At 38.6% G+C, this 22,655-nt stretch overlaps 1 protein-coding gene and 1 long non-coding RNA gene across 6 annotated transcripts in view; one reads left to right on the forward strand and one right to left on the reverse strand.

The window, feature by feature from the left end:
* LOC307196118 overlaps positions 1-22,655 on the forward strand; it is a 1,219,527-nt gene that overhangs the window by 1,159,809 nt on the left and 37,063 nt on the right. For all 3 annotated transcript variants that reach the window (XR_013831038.1, XR_013831039.1, XR_013831040.1), the window contains one exon: positions 21,298-21,432. This is a non-coding gene — a long non-coding RNA (uncharacterized lncRNA). The remainder of the gene's footprint in view (positions 1-21,297; positions 21,433-22,655) is intronic.
* The window catches only part of CCDC85A (coiled-coil domain containing 85A), a 203,683-nt gene continuing 200,671 nt past the window's right edge, over positions 19,644-22,655 (reverse strand). For all 3 annotated transcript variants that reach the window (XM_079940854.1, XM_079940853.1, XM_079940855.1), the window contains one exon: positions 19,644-21,418. In XM_079940854.1, coding sequence (XP_079796980.1) covers positions 21,329-21,418 — 90 coding nt within the window. In that variant the 3' untranslated portion in view covers positions 19,644-21,328. The remainder of the gene's footprint in view (positions 21,419-22,655) is intronic.

Consider the following 22,655-nt stretch of genomic DNA (forward strand, 5'->3'; position numbering starts at 1 on the left):
ATTTTAAAAGAATGTATATTCTGCCGATTTTGGATGGAGTGTTCTATCTATATATCTTTTAAGTCCATCTGGTCTAAAGTATCATTTAAGGCCAGTGTTTCCATATTGATTTTCTGTCAGGATGATCTGTCCATTGATGTAAGTAGGGTGTACCCTACTATTATTGTGTTACTGTTGATTTCTTCCTTTATGTCTGTTAATATTTGCTTTATGTATTTAGGTGCTCTTATATTGGGTGCATATATATTTACAGTTGTTATATCTTCTTCTTGGATTGATCCTTGATCATTATGTAATGCACTTCTTGTCTCTTGTAACACTCTTAATTTTAAAGTCTATTTTGTCTGATATAAGTATCGCTACCACAGGTTTCTTTTGATTTCCATTTGCCTGAGATATATTTTTTATATGGGTCTTGTTTTTATATCCATTCAGCCTCTCTATCTCTTTTGATTGGAGCCTTTAGTCATTTACATTTAAAGTAATTATTGACATGTATGTTCTTATTGCCATTTTGTTAATTGTTTTGGGGTTTTGTGTAGGTCTTTTTTAGTAGATTCCCTCTTTTGTTCTCTTGTGATTGGATGTCTTTATGTTTGGATTCCTTTTAGTTTGTTGTGTGTATGATCTATTATAGATTATTGATTTGCAGTTACCATGAGATTTATATATAGCCATATATATATATATATATATATGTAGTTGCTGATCTCTTAATTTCAAATGCGTTTTAACAACCCTGCGTTTGCACCCTCCTCTCCTCACAATTACTGTTTCTTATATTTTACATCTAATTGTTTTGTGTATCCCTTAACTGCTTATTGTGGATATAGATGATTCTACTCTTTTGTCTTTTAACTGTCCTACTAGCTTTGTGCATGGATGATTTCCTACCTTTACTATATGTTTACCTTTACTGATGAGCTTTTTCCTTTCATAATTTTCACGTTTCTCATTGTGCCCCTTTCTTTTTCTCTTAGAGAAGTTCCTTTAACTTTTCTTGTAAAGCTGGTTAGGTGGTGCTTAACCCCTATCTTTTGCTTGTTTGTAAAACTTTTGATCTCTCAGTCAAATCTGAGAGACTTGCCAGGTATAATATTCTTGGTTGTAGGTTTGTTCTATTGATCACTTTCAATATATTGTGCCACTCCCTTCTGGCCTGTGATTTCTGCTGAAAAGTCAGCCGATAGCCTTATGGGAGTTCCCTTGTACGTAATGTGTTGCTTTTCCCTTGCTGCTTTTAATAATTATCTTTAATTTTTGCCATTTTAATTATACTATGTCTTGGTGGGTTCCTCTTTGGAATTCTCTGTATTTCCTGGACTTGGATGTCTGTTTCCTTTCCCAGGTTAGGGAAGTTTTCAGCCATTATGTCTTCAATTATGTTTTCAGCTCCTTTCTCTCTCTTTTCCTTCTAGGACCTTTATAATGCAAATATTAGTGAGACTGATGTTTTCCTAAAGGTCTCCTTAACTGTATTCATTTCTTTTCACTATTTTTTCTTCTGTTCAATATCAGTGATTTTCACTACTTTCTTCCAGCTCACTGACTGTTCCTCTGTATCATTTAGTCTACTGTTGATTCCTTCTAGTGTACTTTTCATTTCTATCCCTGTACATCCATTCTACTCCCAAGTTTTTTGATCATCTTTACAATCACTACCCTAAACTCTTTCTCTGGTAAATTGCCTACCTGCACTTCACTTAATTCTTCTTTTGGGGTTTTATGTTGTTCTTTCATTTGGAACATGCTCCTCTGTCTCCTCATTTTCCCTAAATTCTTGTTTCTATTTATCTGGTACACTGGTTACATTTCTCAACCTTGGAGAAGTGGCTTTTTGTAGGAGGCGTCCTAGGGGTCCCAGCAGCCTACTGCCCTCATCACCAGAATTGTATGCTCTAGGGGTTCCCCCTGTGAGGGCTGTGTGGGTCTGCTGTCTATTGTGAAAGACTGTATGCGCAGTGTGGTAAGCCTTTTTGGCCCCCAATCTGGTTGGTTGCCAGGTCCTAACTTGTGGGAAGGCTGCTGGTTGGTAGGTCAGGAGGCAGCTGACTGTGGAACCCCAGGATCCCTGGGGCTAGTGCTAGGTTACCTGTGGGCAAAGTCAGGGTCCAGGAGATCCCAGGGCTACTGCCCACACACTGGTGGATGAAGCCAGTTCTGGGGCTAGTGCCAGCCTTCTGGCAGGCAGAACCATGTCCTGAGGTCTGGTTGCAGAGCACAGGGGTCCCAGAGCTGTTGTTAGATCACTGGTGTGTGGGGCTGGTTCCTGAAAGAGCTGGCTGTGTGATTCGGGTGTCTTGAAGCTTATATTAGCTTGCTGGTGGACAGGGCCGGAGCCCAGTAGGTCACAGGGCAGGGTCTGGCCTGCTGCTGGGAGGGCTTGGTCCACAGGCTGTAGGGCTACAGTTTTGTTGCAACTGGCATCTGCCCACTGGTGGGTAAGACTGGGCCCAAGGCTAGAGCAGGCTCCCTGGAGGACAGGGCCAGGACTCAGGAGATTCTGGGGCTGATGCCTGTGCACTGGTGGGTGGAGCTAGGTCCCAGATTGTCTGGTTGGAAGTCCCTGGAGGTTTATGGTCTAGTGCCTACATACTGTTGTGTGTGGCTGTGTCCTGGGCCTTCTGGTGGGCAGGGCTGTTTCCAGGGGTAGCGTTAGGCTCAGGAAGTCTTAAGGAAGCCTGTCTGCTGGTAGTGGGACTGGTTCTATGGCCTGAGGCGTCCCAGCACTGGCACTTATAGGCTGTTGGTCCAGGGTGTGGCTGGGTTCTGGGGCTAGTAAGCTAGAGGGAGTATTCTAACATGGCCCTTGCCAGCACCTGTGTCCATGTGGTAGAATGAGCTCCCCAAAATAGCTGCCACTGGTATCTGTGTCCCCAGGGTGAGCTGCAGTTGCCTCCTGCCTCTCCAGGAAACTCTCTAAGATAAGCAGGTAGGTCTGACCTAGGTTCAGATCAAATTACTGCCTTTGCCCTGGGTCCCAGAGTGTGTGAGATTCTGCCTGTGCCCTTTGAGATTGAAGTCTCTATTTCCTCCAGCCCTCTGGGACTCCTAAAAGTAAGCCCCACTGGCCTTCAGAGGCAAATGCTCTGGGGTCTTGTCTTCACAGTGCAGGAACCTCAGTCTGGAGAGCCCAACGTGGGTCTCAGATCTTTCACCCCTTTGGGAGAACCTCTGCAGTTGTAGATATTCTCCCATTTTGTGAGTTGCCTACCCAGGGGCATTTGGGACTTGACTATTGTGACTCCACCCCTCCTACCTATCTCACTGTGGTTTCTTCTTTATATCTTTAGTTGTAGAAGATCTTTTCTGGTAGGTTCTGGTCTTTTTCATCTATGGTTGTTCTGCAAATACATGATTTTGATGTGCCTGTGAGAAGAGGTGAACTCAGGGCCTTTCTACTCCATCTTGGCCAATCTCCTTAAGATTTTCTTAAAATGTAAAAAAGCAAAAGTCATGAAGGAATACTAAAATTTTTTACTACATAAACATTAAAAGCTTCTCTACAAGAAATAATACGATGAAAATAGAGAAGATATATGCAATGCATAAAACCCTCAAAGACGTAATAAACAGAATATACAAAGCTCTTAAAAATTAAAGACAACCTAGTAGACAAATGATTAAAGTACGTGGCCTTCAAGAGGAAAACCTACAGGCCAATAAACATTATGATGGTTAATCTCACTAACAATAGGGGTAAAGCAGACTGAAACAACGATGAGATACTATTTTATGCCTATCAGATCGGCAAAAACTGTAAAAGGTAGTATGTACCAAATGTTAAGTACATGGGGAACTAGATCTCCTGGATACTCTACTGATAAGCAGACACAACCACTCCAGAGGACATCTGGCAATATCTTGTAGTTGAAGACATTCACACCCTGGAAACAAGTTATTCTACTTCCAAGTGTATACTTCTAGAAACTCTGGCACAGGTGCACAAAGAGAATTGCACACAGGTTTTCACTGAACATTGTTTATTTTGCTACTATAGATTATTTTGCTATTATAATCTAAAATAATCTGACTTTGGGTAATAAGTTCTTTCAATGAAAATTATGCAGCAATTTAAAAATATGAATTAGATCCTCATGAATTAATGTGTACACATCTCAAATGTTACATGAAAAAGTTGCAGGATGACATTTATGTAAATGCATAAAACCCAAGAATAATTTTCTATATGTATGAACGTATTTATGTTATAAATCTATGAGTGGAAAGGATACGTATCAACTCTGGAACAGATTTTGCTTCTAGAATGGGCAGAAGGAGATGAATAAGGAAGAGAGTTCAAAGGAGACTTTAAAAAATGTTTTCTGTTAAGAGTGACTCAAATATTAGCAAAATGTCAGCATTTTTTAAAACATTTTTCACTAAATCTTTGAAATATTTTATAATTTGGAAAAATGGGCAAACTCCAAGTCCAGAGTTTTATTAACATCTCTGGTCCACTTTACTTCTTGGAAACTCTAAAACTTCTAGGATTTCTTCAGTTTCTTCAGGGGCCCTCTCTCATCCACCATCCTGGTCCCTCCATCTCCTCTCCCCCTGTCTCCTCAGCCCCCAGCATAGGGGCTGAAAATACTGCTTCTCACTCTCCCCACTGCATTGCTATAAGTAGTCTTCATTTACTGTTGAGTCTCTGCCTCAGCACTGTTTTACTTTTTTCTCCCAGATGCATTGGAGGAGGGGAGGGGTCAGGAGAGGAGTGACAAAATTGATGAAAATAAGGAAAAGGAATGAGGAAGGCCATGAAGCACCACATGTAATTTTTTTTTTTTTTGGCGGTACGTGGGCCTCTCACTGCTGTGGCCTCTCCCGTTGCGGAGCACAGGCTCCGGACGCGCAGGCTCAGCGGCCATGGCTCACGGGCCCAGCCGCTCCGCGGCATGTGGGATCTTCCCGGACCAGGGCTCGAACCTGTGTCCCCTGCATCAGCAGGAGGACTCTCAACCACTGCGCCACCAGGGAAGCCCTGTAATTTTTTTTAAATCAAAGCATAGTTGACACTTTCAGGTGTGGAACATAGTGATTCAGTATTTTTGCAGATTATACTTACAAGGTAATGGCCCTAATATCCAGTGCTATACAGTAAATCTTTGTTGCTTATCAATTTTATACATAGTAATTTGTATCTGTTAATCCCATACCCCTATCTGGGCCCTCCCCACTTCCTCTCCTGTTTGGTGACCATAAGTTTGTTTTCTATATCTATGCGTCTTCCTGTTTTACATATACATTCATTTGTATTTTTGAGATTCCACATATAAGTGATATCATACAGAATTTGTCACTCTCTGATTGATTTCACTAAGCATAATATTCTCTAGGTCCATCCATGTTGCTGCAAATGGCAATATTTCATTCCGTTTACGGCTGATATACCATTGTGTATGTATATATGTATGTATGTACCACATCTTCTTAATCCAAATGTCTGTTGTTGGTTGGGCAGTTGGGTTTATTTCATGTCTTGGCTATTGTAAATAGTGCTGCTATGAACTTTGGGGTGCAAGTATCTTTTCAAATTACTGTTTTCATATTTTCTGGGCATATACCCAGGAGTGGAATTGCTGGATCAGATGGTAGTTCAATTTTTAGTTTCTTGAGAAACCTTCATACTGTTTCAGTAGTGGCTGCAGCAATTTACATTCCCACAAACAGTGTGCAAGGGTTCTCATTTCTCCACGTCCTCATCAGCATTTGTTATTTATAGACGTTTTGATGATGGCCATTCTGATAGATGTGAGGTGATAGCTCATTGTTGTCTTGATTTGCCTTTCTCTAATAATTAGTGATGTTGAGCATCTTTTTATGTGCCTGTTAGCCATTTGTATGTATTCTTTGAAAAAAGGTCTATTCACGTTTTCTGGACATTTAATGATTGGGTTATTTTTTCTTTATTGAATTCTGGTTGACTTACAATATTGCATTAGTTTCAAGTATATAGCATAGTGATTCCTTTTTTTTTTTTTTTTTTTTTTTGCTGAGTATATTCCATTATAGGTTATTACAAGATATTGGATATAATTCCCTGTGCTGTATGGTAAATTCTTGTTGCTTATATATTGTATGTATAGTAGTTTGTATCTCTTAATCCTATACTCCTAAATTTGTCCATCGCCCCCCTCCCCTTTAGTAACCATAAGTTTGTTTTCTTGTCAGTGAGTCTGTTTTTGTATATAGATTCATTTGGATTATTTTTGAGATTCCACATATCAGTAATATCATATAGTGTTTGTCTTTCTCTATTTCACTAAGCATAATATTCTCTAGGTCTATCCATGTTGCTGCAAATGGTAATATTTTACTGTTTTCTATGGCTGAGTAATATTCCATTGTATATTTATTGAATATATACCAGTTCTTCTTAGGCCAATCATCTATTGATGGGCACTTGGGTTGTTTCCATATCCTGGTTATTGTAAACAGTGCTGCTGTAAATATTGGGGTGCATGTATCTTTTCGAATTAGAATTTTCATTTTTTCCCAGATCTATGCACAGGAGTGGGATTGCTGGATAATATGGTAGCTCTATTTTTAGTTTTTTTTTTTTTTTTTTAAAGAACAGATTTATCTATTTATTTGTTTGTTTATTTTTGCTGTGTTGGGTCTTTGTTTCTGTGCGAGGGCTTTCTCCAGTGTGGCAAGCGTGGGCCACTCTTCATCGCGGTGCACGGGCCTCTCACTATCACGGCCTCTCTTGTTGCAGAGAACAGGCTCCAGATGCACAGGCTCAGTAGTTGTGGCTCACGGGCCTAGTTGCTCCGTGGCATGTGGGATCCTCCCAGACCAGGGCTCGAACCCGTGTCCACTGCATTAGCAGGCAGATTCTCAACCACTGCGCCACCACGGAAGCCCTATTTTTAGTTTTTTAAGGAAGCTTCATACTATATTTTCCACAGCAGCTGCACCAAGTTACATTCCAACCAGCAGTGTATGAGGGTACTCTTTCCTCCATACCCTTTCAGCATTTTTATTTGTAGACTTTTTGATGATTGCCATTCTGACTGGTGTGAGGTGATTGTGGTTTTCATTTGCATTTCTATAAAAATTAACAATGATGAGTATCTTTTCATGTGCTTGTTAGCCATCTGTATGTGTTCTCTGGGGGAAAAAAAATGTCTTTTAAGTCTTCTGTCCATTTCTTGATTGGGTTGTTGATTTATTTTATTTTTTTTATATTGGGTTGAATGAGCTGTTTTTATATTTTGGATATTAATCCTTTGTCAGTTGCAAATATTTTCTCCCATTGCATATGTTGCCTTTTCATTTTGTTGATGGTTTCCTTTGCTGTGCAAAGGCTTTTAAATTTGATTAGGCCCCATTTGTTTATTTTTGCTTTTATTTCTTTTGCTTTAGGAGTCTGATCTAAGAAAATATTGCAGCGATTTATGTCACAGAATGTTTTGCCTATGTTTTCTTTTAGGAGTTTTATGATGTCATGTCTTATATTTAGGTCTTTAAACCATTTTGAGTTTGAGTATATAGTATAAGGGAGTGTTTATTGATTTACATGTAGATGCCCAGCTTTCTTAACAATATTTGTTGAAGAGACTGTCTTTTCTTCATTGCATATTCTTGCCTCCTTTGTCATAGATTAATTGACCGTATGTGCATGGGTTTATTTCTGGTCTCTCTGTTCTCTTCCATTGATCTATATGTCTGTTTTTGTGCCACTATCACACTGTTTTGGTTACTGTAGATTTGTAGTATAATCTGAAGTCTGGAAGGGTTATACATCCAGCTTTCTTTTTCCTGGGAATTGCTTTGACAAGTCTTAGTCTTTTATGGTTCCATATGAATTTTGAAATTATTTGTTCTAGCTCTGAGAAAAGTGTCATTGATATTTTGATATGGTTTGCATTAAATCTGTAGATTGATTTGGGTAGTATGGCCATTTTAACAATATTAATTCTTCCAATCCAAGAGCATGGAATATCTTTCCATTTCTTCTAGGTTATCCAATTTGTTGGTATATAACTGTTGATGGTATTCTGTTAGGATTTTTTTGTATTTCTATGTTATGGGTTGTTATTTCTCTTGTTTCACTTCCTATTTTGTTTATTTGCAACCTCTCTCTTCTTCCTGGTGAGCCTAGAGGTTTGTTGATTTTGTTTATCTCTTCAAAAAACCAGCTCTTGTTTTTATTGATCATTTCTGTTGTTTTTTGGTATTTGTTTTATTTATTTCCTCTCTGATCTTTATTATTTCCTTCCTTCTGCTGACTTTGGGCTTTGTTTGTTCTTATTTTTCTAACTCTTTTAGGTGATAGATTAGGTTGTTACTTAAGATTTTTCTTGTTTCTTCAGGGAGGCCTGTATTGCTATGAACCTCTTACAACTGCTTTTGCTTCATCCCATAGATTGTGTAAAGTTGTATTTTCATTTTCTTTTGTCTCACGGTATTTTATAATTTCTTTTTTTTTTATTTCATCATTGACCGATTGGCTTTTTGGTAGCATGTTGTTTAGTCTTCATGTGTTCACTCTATTCCCATTTTTCTTTCTGTGTTGACTTCTACTTTCAAATATCTTGGTCAGGAATTATGCTTGAAATAATTTCTAGCCTCTTAAATTTCTTGAGCCTTGTTTTTTGACCTAGTATGTGGTCTTTCCTAGAGAACGTTCCATGCACACTTGAAAATAATGTATATTCTCCTGTTTTGGGATGTAAAGTTCTATAGATATCAATTAAGTCCAACTGGTCTATTTTGTCATTTAGGAGTTCTGCCTTATTGATTTTCTGTCAGGATGGTCTGTCCATTGATGTCACTGCAGTGTTAAAATCTCTTATTATTACTGTATTACTGTCAGTTTCTCCTTTTGTTAGTATTTGCTTTATTTAGGTGCCTCTCTATTTGGTGTATATAGGTGAACCAGTATAATATTCTCAATGAATTCATACCTATATTGTTATATACTGCCCTTCTATGTCTTTATGGCCTTTGTTTTAAAGTTTATTTTGTCTGATATGGGTATTGCTACCCCCACTTTCTTGTCAGTTCCCTTTGCAAGAAATATTTTTTTCCACCCCCTCACTGTAGTCTGTCTTTCACCCTGAAGAGAGTCTCTTGTATGCAACATATTGCACGTTCTTTTTTAATCCAATTTGCCACTCAGTCTTTTTATTGGATCATTTAGTCCTTTGTTATTTAATGTAATTATTGATAGGTATATACTTACTGCCATTTTGATCCTTGTTTTCTAGTTGTTATTGTAGTTCTTCTTTGTTCATTTTTTTCTTCTTTTTTTTTTCCTGTTGTGGTTTGATGATTTTCTTTTGTAGTATGCTTGAGTTCCTTTCTTTTTGGTTTTATAAATCTATTGTGTGTGTGTATATATATATATATATATATATATATATATATATATATATATATTTTTTTTTTTTTTTTTTTTTTTTTTTTTTTTTTTTTTGCGGTACGCGGGCCTCTCACTGTTGTGGCCTCTCCCATTGCGGAGCACAGGCTCCGGACGCGCAGGCTCAGCGGCCATGGCTCACGGGCCTAGCTGCTCCACGGCATGTGGGATCTTCCCAGACCGGGGCACGAACCCGTGTCCCCTGCATCAGCAGGTGGACTCTCAACCACTGTGCCACCAGGGAAGCCCTACTGTATATTTTTGATTTGTGGTTACCATGGAGTTCAAGAATGTTGACCCATCACTATATCTATTTGCTTTAAATTGATAGTCATTCAATTTCAAACACATTCTAAAAGATCTACATATTTATACTCCCCTCCCTCACATTTTGTGATTCTGATGTTCTATTTTACATCTTAATGCATATCCTTTTACTTCTTATTGTAGTTATAAATACTTTTACAACTTTGACTGTTTTTAATCCACATATTGGCTTATTTAAATGATTTTCAATCCTTACAATATATGATATTTGCCTTTTGTATTGGGATTTTCCCTTTCCTTTAGATTCTTGCTTCTTTTCTATTTAGAGAAGACCCTTCAGTATTCCTTTTAGGGTAGGTTTAGTATGGCTGAATTCTTTTAGCTTTTGCTTGTCTGAGAAGTTCTTTATCTCTCCTATTCTAAATAATAATCTTCTTGGGTAGTGTATCCTGGATTGTAGGTTTTTCCCTTTCAGGACTTTGAATACACGATGCCACTCCCTTCTGGCCTGTAAAGTTTCTGTAGAGAAATCAGCTGGTAGCTTTATGGGGATTCCCTTGTATATGACTTTTTCTCTTGTTGCTTTTAGAATTCTCTTTTTATATTTAACTTTTGCCATTTAAATTACAGTATGACTTGGTGTGAGTCTGTTTGGGTTCACCTTGTTTGGGACCCTCTGTGCTTCCTATCCCTGGATAGCTATTTCCTTCTTTAGGTTTGGGAAGTTTTCAGTCATAATTTCTTCAATTCCCTTCTTTCTCTTCTGGAACACGTATTATGTATAAGTTTCATGCTTTATGTTATCCCATAGATCTTGTGTGTTACTTTTTTTTTTTTATTTGTCTTTCTGCTGTTCTAATTGGGTGATTTCCATTATTCTATTTTCCAGAACACTTAAGCATTTTTTTGGGTCATTTAGTTGACTGTTCATTGCTTCTAGATTGCTTTTTATCTCAGCAATTGAATTTTCTGTTATTGATTGGGTTATCTTTATACTTTCTAGTTCCTTGTTACAGTGATCTGCATTTCTATTGATAATTTTTCTTAATTCAGTTAGCATTTTTATTATGACCTTTTTGAACTCAGGGTCTGTTCATTATTTGTTCTTACAGGGAATTTCTCTTGCTCCTTTAGTTGGGAGTAATTCTTCTGCCTTTTTATTTTCCTTAACTTTACTGTGGTCTTGAAGGGATGTTTTTTACGTGGGAGCATCCTTGTGTACACTGTGTGTGTTCAATGTCTTTGGTGTGAGGGCTGGTTTTGATATAGACTCCAGCCACATCTTTCCTCAGGGTGTGCTGGACTTTATCCCCTTGATAGGGGGTGTGGTTGGCGTGGGAGGAGATAAAGCCTGTACAGGGTGTGATGTAAGACTTGCTCTCTGCTCTGCAGCTGTCACTGCTCTGTCAGGAGTGGAGTCTGCTCTCCAGTTATTGGAGTAGAAGCCCTGAAGGTCATGTTCAATCAGGCTTCATTGCCCTTGAGTGCATATCCTGCCCCAAAGGAGGTGATTGCTGAAGCGATACCCATGAGGTCACAGAGGACATAGGCACTTCCTGTGTAGGTGTCTGCAACTCTGCTCAGAAGCAGACCAAAGACACATCCCTTCCCCTCTTGTGTTCATCCCAGATCTAGTGCAAGGCTGTGGTGTGGAGTAGGCTGGGCCTGAGGTTAGGGCATTCTGAATGCAGGAATTGAGGTGGCTGCAGTGCTGCCTAAGACCTGGGCTGCTTCTGTGGTAGTCTTCTCCCAGGACCTGTCTGCCCCAGATCCAGCACTAAGCTTCGGTGTAGAGTGGGCAGGACCAGGGTGGTCTCACTATGAGATGAACCATTGCATGCTCCTGCACTGCATGGCTGATGCTGCCCTGCCTGAACCACACCCAAGTCCCCCAGGCTATCTCTGCACAGCTAGATTCTGAGTCCCGTCTCCGGGCTTGTCTGCCAGTGTTCCAGCTCTAAGCTGCAGTGTGCCCCTGTGCCATTGCCTTTTGTGTGTGCTGACAATTGTCCCCACTGCCCCACTCAGATCACATCCCAGATACCTATCTGTGTCTGTGTACCTAGACTAAGTCTTTTCCCAGGACCATACCAAGGTTTGGTGTGGAGTGCGCAGAGCCGGGGTGTTTGCCCTGTTTGGATTGGGGAGTGTGGCAGTGAGGTGAGAGCCCACAGTACAAGGCTCTCTCCACCATGATTGTTGGCAAACCAGCACACATGCACTCCTCGTGAGTAGAGTCTAGGTTTCTCCAGCCCTTCTGTCTGTCCCAGTGGTTCTCCCATCAGTTAAGGCGGCTTGTCTCCTCCATGTAGGCCCCCAGGACTGGGATGCCCAGATTGTGGCTTGGGTGAGGGTGAGGGTTCTCCAGAGCAGACCTTCCCTTCCTTTCAGATCCTTCGCAGGGGTGCAGGTCCTAACCCAATGACTTTCTTCTGTCCTACCCTCTTACATGGAGATCTTTCTTGCAGCTTTGGTTATATAGGAGTTCTGCCTGTTTCCAGTCAGTTTTCTGTAAGAATTGTCCCATATATAGATATATTCTTGATGTTTGTGGGGGGAGATGAACTCCTTGTCCTGCTAGTTCACCATCTTGATCCTGCTCTCTCTGGGTTATTTGTTTTTTGGATATTGAGTTGTATGAGCTGCTTGTATATTTTAGATATTAACCCCCTGTTGGTTGCATCATTTGCAAATATTTTCTCCCATTCTTTAGGTTGTCTTTTTTTTAGATGGTTTCCTTTGCTGTGTGAAAGCTTTTAAATTTAATTAGGCCACATTTATTTATTTTTGCAAAAGCAAAATTTCTCTTGACTTCAGAGATCGGGCCAAGAAAATACTGCTACAGTTTATGTCAGAGTGTTGTGCATATGTGCTCTTCTAGGAGTTGTATGCTTTCCATTCTTACATTTAGGTCTTTCAACCATTTTGAGTTTACTTTTGTACGAGGCATGAGGGAATATTCTAATCACGTGGCTGTCCAGTATTCCTAGCACCACTTGTTGAATAAACTGTCTTTTCTGCATTGTTTTCTGCATTATTCTGGCCTCTTTTGTCATAGGTTAATTGACTGTATGTGTGGGGGTTTACTTCTGAGCTGTCTATTCTGGTCCATTGATCTATATGTCTTTTATTATGCCAGTACCATGCTGTTTTGATTACTGTAGCTTTGTTGTCTGATGTCTGGAATGGTTATAACTCCAGATTTCTTCTTTTCTCTCAAGATTGCTTTGGAAATTTGAGGTCTTTTGTGGTTCTATATGAATTTAAACATTATTTGTTGTGGTTCTGTGAAAAATATCAAGGGTATTTTGATAGGAATTGCACTAAATCTATAGATTGCTTTCAGTAGTATGGCCATTTTAACAATATTAATTCTTCCAATCCAAGAGCATAGGGTATCTTTCCATTTCTTTGTATCACCTTCAATTTCCTTCCTCAGTGTTTTATAGTTTTCAGAGTATAGGTATTTCACTTCCATGGTTAAGTTTACTCCTAGGTATTTTATTCTTTTTGATGTGTTTTAAAAAGGAATTTTTTTTTTACTTTCTGATAATTTATTATTAGTGTATAAAAACACAGCAGATTTCTGTATATTAATCTTGTATCCTGCACCCTTGCTGAATTCATTTATTAGTTCTAACAGATTTTTGTTAGAGACTTTAGAGTTCTTCATATAAAGTATTATGTCAACTACAAATACTGACAGTTCTACCTCTTCCTTTCCAATTTGGATAACTTTTATTTCTATTGCTGTGACTAAAACTTCTTCTACTATGTTTAATGAAGTGGTGAGAGTAGAAATCCTTGTCTTGTTTCTAAATATAGCAGGAATATTTTAAGCTTTTTCACTTTTAAGTATGATGTTGGCTGTGGGTTTGTCAAAAATGGCCTTTATATGTTGAGATTTGTTCCCTCTATACCTACCTTGGTGAGAGTTTTTATCATGAATAGATGTTGAATTTTGTCAAATGCTTTTTCTGCATCTATTGAGATGATCAGGTGGTTTTTGTCTTTCCTTTTTTTAATGTGGTGTATCACATTGATTTGCCTTATGGGGATTCCCTTGGATATGACTTTTTCTCTTGCTGCTTTTAGAATTCTCTTTCTATCTTTAACTTTTGCCGTTTTAATTATGTCTTGGTATAGGTCTATTTGGGTTCATCTTGATTTGGGACCTCTGTGCTTCCTATACCTAGATTTTTTTTTCCTTCTTTAGGTTGGAGAAGTTTTCAGCCATAATTTCTTCAATCAGTTTTTCAGAACCCTTCTTTCTTTCTTTTCCTTCTGGAACCCCTATAATGCAAATGTTGGCACCTTTGATGTTATACCAGAGATCTCATATGTTGTACTCATATTGTTTCAATTGTCTGCTGTTCTGATTGGATGATTGCCATTATTATTCTATCTTCCAGATCACTTATGCATTCTTCTGTGTCATTTAGTATGCTATTCTCACATATTGAATTATCTATTCTTGTTTGCTGCTTCTTTATAATTTCTAGTTCCTCATGAAAATAATCTGTGTTTAGATCAATCTTCTTCCCTAATTCAGTTAGCCGTATTATTACCAGTATTTTGAATTAGCTGTTTGGTAAATTGCCTATTTCTGTTTCATTATTTTTTCAGAGGTTTTCTCTTGCTCTTTCAATTAAGCTTAGTTCCTTTCCCTTTTCATTTTATTTAACTTTCTCTGTCTCTACGAATTTAGGTGAAATAGCTACCTACTTTGGTCTTGAAGGGGTGTTCTTATGTGGGAGTGTACCTATGTAAACTGCATGTGCTCAGTGCCTTGGTGATAGGGCTGAATTTGATGTGGATGCCAGTCATGTCTTTTCTCAGGGAGTGCTGGCAGCTATCACCTTGGTAGGGGGTGTGGCTGGTGATAGAAGAGCTAGAGTCTGAGAGGGGTGTGAGGCGGGACTTCCTTTCTGCTCAGTGGCCATCACTGCCCTGTCAGGGGTGTGGGTCTTCTCGCAAGTTGCTACAATAGAAGATCTGAGAGTTGGGCTCAAGCTAGCTCTGTTCGCTTTAATCGTGTGTTTTTCCTTCTCCCCACACTGGGACCTTTGCCCCAAAGGAGGGGAGTGCTGAAGCAAGGAGAGCCTGTGTGCTTTACAGAGGTCCAATGCTCTGCCTGTGTAGGCATCCGGGGCTCTGCTCATACAAAGCCCATGGTGGCATTTTTCCCCTGCTGTGGCCACCCTGGATCTAGTGCTAGACTATGGCAGGGAGTGAGCAGGGCCAGAGCGTTCACTTGGCTTGGGCTAGGGACCTTTCTCTGCCACGCCGGGGGGCAAACCAGCACATGCACACTCCTCAGGAGTGGAGTCTAGACTTCTCCAGTCTATCTGTCCCAATGCTTTTCCAATTAGCCAAATGGGCTTGTCTCCTATACATAGGACCCCAGGACTGGGATACCCAGTCTGTGGCTCGACCCACTCACTACCCAGGGTGACTGTCTGCCTGTGCAATCTCCCTTTTCCTCTTGGTCCCCTCCAAGGGGCACAGATCCTGACCCAATGCTTCTCTTCCTATCCTACCCAAATACGTGTGTATCTTTCTTGCAGCATTGTTGTCTTTTTAAAAATTTTATTTATTTATTTATTCATTTTTGTCCATGCCATGCAGTGTGTGGGATCTTAGTTCCCCGACCAGGGATCGAATCCATGCCCCCTGCCTTGGAAGCACAGAGTCTTAACCACTGAACCGCCAGGGAAGTCCCCTCAGCATTGGTTTTATGAGTCTTTCTGCCAGTTTCCAGTTAGTTTTCCATGGGAATTGTTCCACCTGCAGATATATTTTTGAGGTGTCTGTGGGGGGGGAAATAAGCTCCACATCGTCCACCATCTTGATCTCCCTTCTTGCTAATTTCTTTTTATTCGACTACATAAAGATAACACAGAACCTCTCTTTTGTGACAGTAGTTAGAGGAATCAGTTGTTTGAACACACTCCTTGTTCTTCCCAATACAACTAAGCCATCATCATAGAATATCCTGCAGTTTTCCACATCAGGAGACCAGATATTCAATTCATAACATTTAAAGTGTACAATATTAGTCAGTAAAAGAATCCCAAATCAAAAACAGTAAGGAAAATTGGAATCTCTCTGAGAGTCCAGAAGTAGGGTGGACTCCAGACAAGGTATAATCAAAGTTCAGCTCCCTTTCTCCCCAGTTCTCTTGGCCCTCCCCTTAACTGTATGCATGCTTTCTCCTCTGGATGACTTCTCAATAACAGCCAACATAGCTTTTTGCAACAGACAACTCTTCCTTATATATCCAACAAGAGAAAAAAAAGCCTCTCCCCTACCCACAAAATAAACTTTCTTCCCCAAGAATTTAGATGAGCCTTGTTAGACCATGTTGCCACAGTTGGGCCATAGGAATGCTGTGTGCTGATTGGCTGAAGATTGGCTTCCTGAATCAATTACTAGCAAGTAGGATGAGATTACCAAGATGGACTTTGTGAGTCTAGGCCTTAAAATAAGATTCAGCTATGGAGTTGGAAACACTTCTCCTGACTCTCTTGGACAGTGTAGAAGAGCATTGTCTTTCTACACCAAAGGAGAACTGTCTTAGGAAAAAGAGAAAACTGAATCTTGGGTAGCCAATCAATGTGTTCAATATTGAGTGGTAGGGCTAGACTGAGCCTGGGGAATGGTGATGGTTATTAAAAAAAAAAAAAAAAAGAAAGAAAAAGCCCCAGAGACTGTTATCTGGACTGTCAGAAACCCATTCATATCTAATCCAGATTTTTGCAAAGGGAAAACAGATTTTGTATAATGCTGTATTAAGCCCATCCAGCTTGGCCCACACCCAACAATGGCCCATAGAATCAAAGGCCAATTTTAGAGGCCTTTGTGCTTCTATAAAACACAAATGTGCTGCATTCCTGATTAGCATATGAATCTGTTGTTGCCATGGCAAGTATGATGTTGTATATTGTATGCTATCACTTTAGAACAGGATCTAGAAAACTAAAGGTCCTGGGATAGGAAATGAAAACCTTCTTGGTAATAAGACCAAATGGAATTATAACTTGGGCATCAAAACTCTGAGAAACATTTATGCAAAATGAGAGGATATTGCTTTTTAAAGAGATTCTTAGATTTCAGTTAAATGAGACTGTGCTTCACTTATGATTTCTTCTTACTTCCAGATGGTTTTGAAGTACCTTTAACATTTAAACTCATACAATACAGCAGTTAGAAAACAACTAGGAAAGAGAAGGAAGGATCGATGAAGGAAATGGAAGACAGTGAGAGAAATGTTGGGTGATGTTTGGTTGTATACTCATGTTAGTATTGAAATTTCCTATTAGCCTCCTGGGTTTATTCTACCACTTGCCTAAAGAAGCAGGTCAGGACGCTGGGTTTTGGAGATACTTCAGCCTCTCTAAATTAAGTGCAAAGGAGGTGGTGGGACAAACTCCTAGGCAGGGTGTATCAGTAGCCAAGGATCTGAGTACAGAGGGTCCCTTTTCCTCTGGGTGTTACCAATCCAAAGACTTTGCACTGTGTCTCTGACTCAGTCATACTTACTACTCTCTATTCCAGCCTGTGAGTAATTATCTGTGTGTTCTATGTCTGACCCAGGGAGAGAAAGGTTATATGCAGGAGTCAAAACGTCTGGCTATTGTCAATTATCCCAGAATCTCCATGCAATGTGTGTATCAAACTCTTCCTTGTTTGAAACATCCTTGCAGCCACGCCTCCTTTTTAAACAATACCCTCCATCATGTACTTTGAATTATGGATCCATTCTTCAACGAGATAGTGTTTGTCTCCCTTCTTTCAAGAATTCATCATAATTGCTGGTCCACAGAGTACAGTACTTTTTATGTTCTACTGGAATTATGAGTTTATTAAGTATCTTTTCGATCATTTTTAGGGTTCAAGGCAAGAGGGGGAAGCTGCAGCAGGTACTCATTCTGCCATTTTGAATTGAAAGTATTATGCCTACAGTGACATGAAAAACAAATTCAGAATTAAATGGTTTTTCAAACATACTGTTCCTGTATGAGAATCAGACACATGTCCTTTTTCTCCATTTCCAGAATCACAGTATATGATTGGTCATAGCAAGGCCTGTGGTAGGCTGATGATACATACAGAACAGAGCTTGAAAGTACGAATGGGCAGCTAGAATCTGTGTGGTAGATAAGAGTCCCTTCAGTGTTGTGGTTCCTTCCCTTAGCCTAATGGTATAAACGGCCACAGCTCACGGGTCTAGGCTCCTATGTCTTAAAGGATTGCCAATGTTTCTTGTGGACTGTCAAGATCATTGAACTTTGGAACTAGGAAGGCTACTAAGAACCTTACAGTAACTCAGCAAGATAGATGTTACCTCCACTCAGCACATCAGGACACTGAGGCTCAATAAGTCTCAAATGCACAGAGCTAATTATAGTCACGTGCTGAACTTGCCGCCCCAAAGTTAGCCTCGCTAAGCCAAAGGCCTTTATTCAATGCTGCATGTAGTAAAGCATACTTTATATTGCTCCAGCTCAATATGCTGACGCAAACTTCTATTGTTTATTCCCACCAAAAATCTCTTAATCATACGAAGTTGTACCGTATGCTGTTTTGATAATCCAAAGATGGACAAATATTGGCAATCTCATATGGTTCAATCTGATATATTGTCCTTTAATTGTGTAATGAGATGGAGAAATTTTTCTTTTAGAAGTCAATGTATGAATTCCTCATAGAAGTGTCTTGAGCTTGTTGGGAATTTACTTTGGTAAGACAGCTTGAAGTAGGCAGATCCTTTCCAAGAATGGGTGACAAGATTTCTAATGGAGAATCAGTTTGCACTTGAGGTGAAGCAGAATGAGGCAACAGGATGCTTACATAGAGTGAAAACTCTGGAAATGAGTGGAAGGCACTAGGAGACTTAGCACTTCCTCAAGATGATGAAAATAGATGTCTGAGGCAACCTTATCTAGATCTCAAGGATAAAGGAAGCTTCTGCTGGTATCCAAGATACTACGGTTCCATATTATTTCTTGAACAGTCAGCATCCTGAGTGAGGAACCAAAGTGTGTTTACTCATATGGTAGTGGTAGGCATTCATTAAAAGTTAACTGAACTGTCGAACAATCATCCCAATTAGACTGTCCGCATTTTGCTGAAGGTCACATATGATCTAAATTTTCTGTAGTGCCTTGAGCATGTGCTAGAAACTTACAAAGCATTAATTTAAGAAGCTTAGATTCTGATAGACTGACAGTCAACTTCAAGGCTGGTGAAGATCATCTACTAAGATATGTAAATTAACCTTTGTTCCAGGGAAAATGAAATCATAAGCTAATAAGCTGGTCATGTAACAGAAGGGTGCCACTCACTCTTATTGATAAACATATTGGGCAGTAGCAAGATTCAGGCCCTGGGCTGTCCATCTACTATGTCATTTAAAGTCCAGACTAATGCTAAGTGTAGGGTGTGAGTGATTTCCAAGTTCTCTACCTGAGCGTGTGTGTGTGTGTGTGTTCTCTAATTTACCTCTTGGTCATATGTGTATATTATCTTTCCCCAATAATGTATAAGCTTCTTAAATACAGATGCCGAGTTTTCCATTTCTTTAGTATTTTCTCTCTGGTGTATTTTCTTGTGATTACTAATATTTTAATAATAAATAATTGAAGTTTAATCTTATTCTATATGAATTAGAAGAACAAGGGAAAGAGTTTATAACTAATTTTTAAATATTCTTAAATATTCTAAATTTTTAACTACATTATACTAGAAAATAATGAATTGAGGAATCTCAATATTAAATCCCTCATTAAGCGCATATTTAAACATGCCTTTGTCTTGTATTTAAGATAATGAATCATCTGTATTACTACATTACTGTCATCATACAGGAGTAATATGATATTTAGTGACTATTAGAAATCTCCATTTAGGAAAAACATTTTGGAGAAAAAAACCACTGAGATTAAATAATTTATTATCATTGCTAAGATGAACACATATACTTGATGAGTCAATTTTATGCAGAACTTTAAAAAAATAGTTTTAATACAGTATCAAAATTTACACAAGTATTTTGTCAAAAGACCAGTGTTCCTTGTATTAGCTTCTGCAGGCTCTACTGCAGGCACAGAAGCTTGTTTTCAATGTCTTCAGAGTGTAGGAATACAACAATTTAAAGATGAAGGCTTTTCAAGAGAAGGTGTAAATATAGCAATTTTCTTTTATAGAGTAATAATATTCTTAAAATATATAACATTTTAAAAGAAAAGCTTAAATGGTAACCCAATTACAATAATTAGAGAGAGAATTCTATAGCAAATTAATTCATAAATATTTTCTGAGACCAGAGGGCTGCTTTTTCATCACAATAACATTCAAAAAAGTGTAACAATTCCTTCACCAATGACAATTAATACATGTGTAATGAGCCTGTTTAAAAACAAGAGCAACGACAGAATATCTGCTATGAATCAAATCTAAGTAATTTAGAAGAAAACTGGGAATTGTTGCATTCCTACTTTTATAATCTTAAACTACAATATAAAGTTAGCATTCGTTCACAGGCCTCTTGCACATTCATACAAGAAACTATCGTTGCATTTGGATAAACACAAAATACCTATCATAGCATTTCCAATACACACAGTCTATTTATATATATATATATATATATATATATAAAATATATATATATACACCAAAAATAAGGAAAGCAAAGCAAAGCTAGCACACCTCCTTTTCAAACCTCAAGCAATCTGAACAAGAGCTTTTAGCTTCAATAATGAAGGACATGCGTCAGTTTCATAAAATGTTAGATAACTGCTGTAGGCTAAGAAAGCTTTTTTCATAAATGCAGTGCAATATTTTAAAGTTTACAGAAAGTTTATTAAGTATAACAGCATGTCTAGAAATTAAATTGTAGAAATTAACATCTCACGGCTGGAAACACTTAGAAAAATTGTTTGCTTGTTCTTTAATTGAAACTGTTAATATTAACATTAACGAATACACTGAAGATGGAGGTTGATGTGTTCCCAAGATGTGTCTTCATGAGCAATACATTAAGATGAAAAGAAAAGATATATTTACTTTGATCAATTAAAATAAATGGTACTCGCTGATAAGCACTTGACAAAGTCCTGCTACCCTCCTAGCTGGTAAGGAAAATTTATGTGGTATTTTTAGCACCTCAAAAGTCAAAACGAAATCCCAGAAACCTAATCTTATCTTGCGTTCAAATCAATTATGCATCAGGAACTAGTATTTTATTAACTAAAATATAATAGGTGACCAACTCTCCAACTTGGGAAGCTGGAAACCACCTCTTATCTTGAACAATATGGTAGAACACTCCCACCATTATATGCAATGATTCAATTCTATCAAAACCACAGAGGCTCTACTGGACTCTTCCAATCATGCAGGTTTCCCAATTACAATTTTCCATCTGAAGAGTCAAAAACTTTTAGTTCTAATGAAAATATTGGTACCAAAATGGTGATTTTCAAAGCTACCTTGTTTGAGATTGACTGTTGTGAACATTGAAGTGAGAGACAAAATACAACTTCAGTTACACTAAAGATTTTAGAGGGAAAATATGTGCAATGCACAATCACTCCATGTTATTCCATGAGTCCAGGTTTGTGAAAATCCACTCTTTTCTTCTGTCTCTCTGGCAGTGGTGATGTCATGTTTGAAAGAGAGTCCTTCTCACATGGGTCCTTTGTACTGGTTTCCAGACAAATGCTGCCTAATTCCAGGACACGAACCTGCAGCATCTCCAAGTTTCCTCCATACAACCTTAAGAAAAAAAAGTAAGCATCTTAATTGTCCTCTTCCACAAAGACATGTATATGTTTTTTTGTTCTAAGCGGGAATCTATGAGAGGGACAAAAAGGAATATAAGACAAGAGACAAAATATTCACATATTTTGTCAAACACAAACACAAAATGAAATGTGATACAAGTTTCTAAATCACAAGAACTGCTCAACAGATGGGACTACGACGCTTTGTTAGCAACCAGGGTCAGAATTAAAGAATGACGTGCCAGCTTACACTAGCTGTGAGAGTGGTCCTCAACTCTAGCTGCACACTGCACACTGGGAGTTACTCAGACAGGTATGGTCATCTATTTTTTGTTTTAAAAGCTTTCAACATGATTCTAATATCTAGCCAGAATTAAGAACACATGAGCAAAATCATCCTGGTTCCTATATTATACCTCTAAAATAAGGGATACCAAAATGTTAAATAGCTAAGAACAAACGCTCCTTCATTGTCCTTAGTGGTTTAAAGTCCCCGAGGTGGTAGCATTAAGGGTCAGTGGTAGAGTTCCCTGGTTTCCCCTGCGAAATGGGGGCCTCAGTTATCATAAATCTTAGCTACCCAATATGGTATCTCGGATTACCACAACAGAAAGCATACAGATGCAGGGAAAAGATAAGAATAAATTCAAGAGTCACTAAAATAGATACAACTACAATATGCTAAAAACTGGTCCATTTTAAAGGGACAGTAGCAAAAGGTGAGATTAATAAGTAATTGTTACTGAATTCAACAACGACATACCAATATACTAACATTAATTAGGAAACACACACAGTAAGTCATAACCCTCTTAGAGTGTTTCACTATTAGGATTATGATCAGATTTATTCCACAAAAATTTACATCGCTCTAACATGAATACAAACCCGTTGGCTCATTAATTATTCATAGATTGTGTTTCTCTGTTTTCTCTTTTAAAAAGAGCAGATACTCCAGGGAAGCCAAGTACTATTCACAGTACTACATAAGAATATATAGGGTTCTGTCTACCTTCATTTCGAAGCCCATGTAACTATTAGTCTCTCTGTTTTAGCAGGCACAACTATGGGATGGAGATATTGTCATGTTTGAAGGGAACTGTAGTATGGTCCTTAACTATTTGGAAAGGAATGATATAGCAATGGATGGCTCAAATTGTACCCAAGGGAGCTAGGAAAGTGTCATTTCTCAGTACACTGACTGAAGAGGCACAAATTCTGAATCAGGA

The sequence above is a fragment of the Stenella coeruleoalba genome, assembly GCF_951394435.1.
Source record: "Stenella coeruleoalba genome assembly, chromosome: 13".
NCBI classification, from domain to species: domain Eukaryota; kingdom Metazoa; phylum Chordata; class Mammalia; order Artiodactyla; family Delphinidae; genus Stenella; species Stenella coeruleoalba.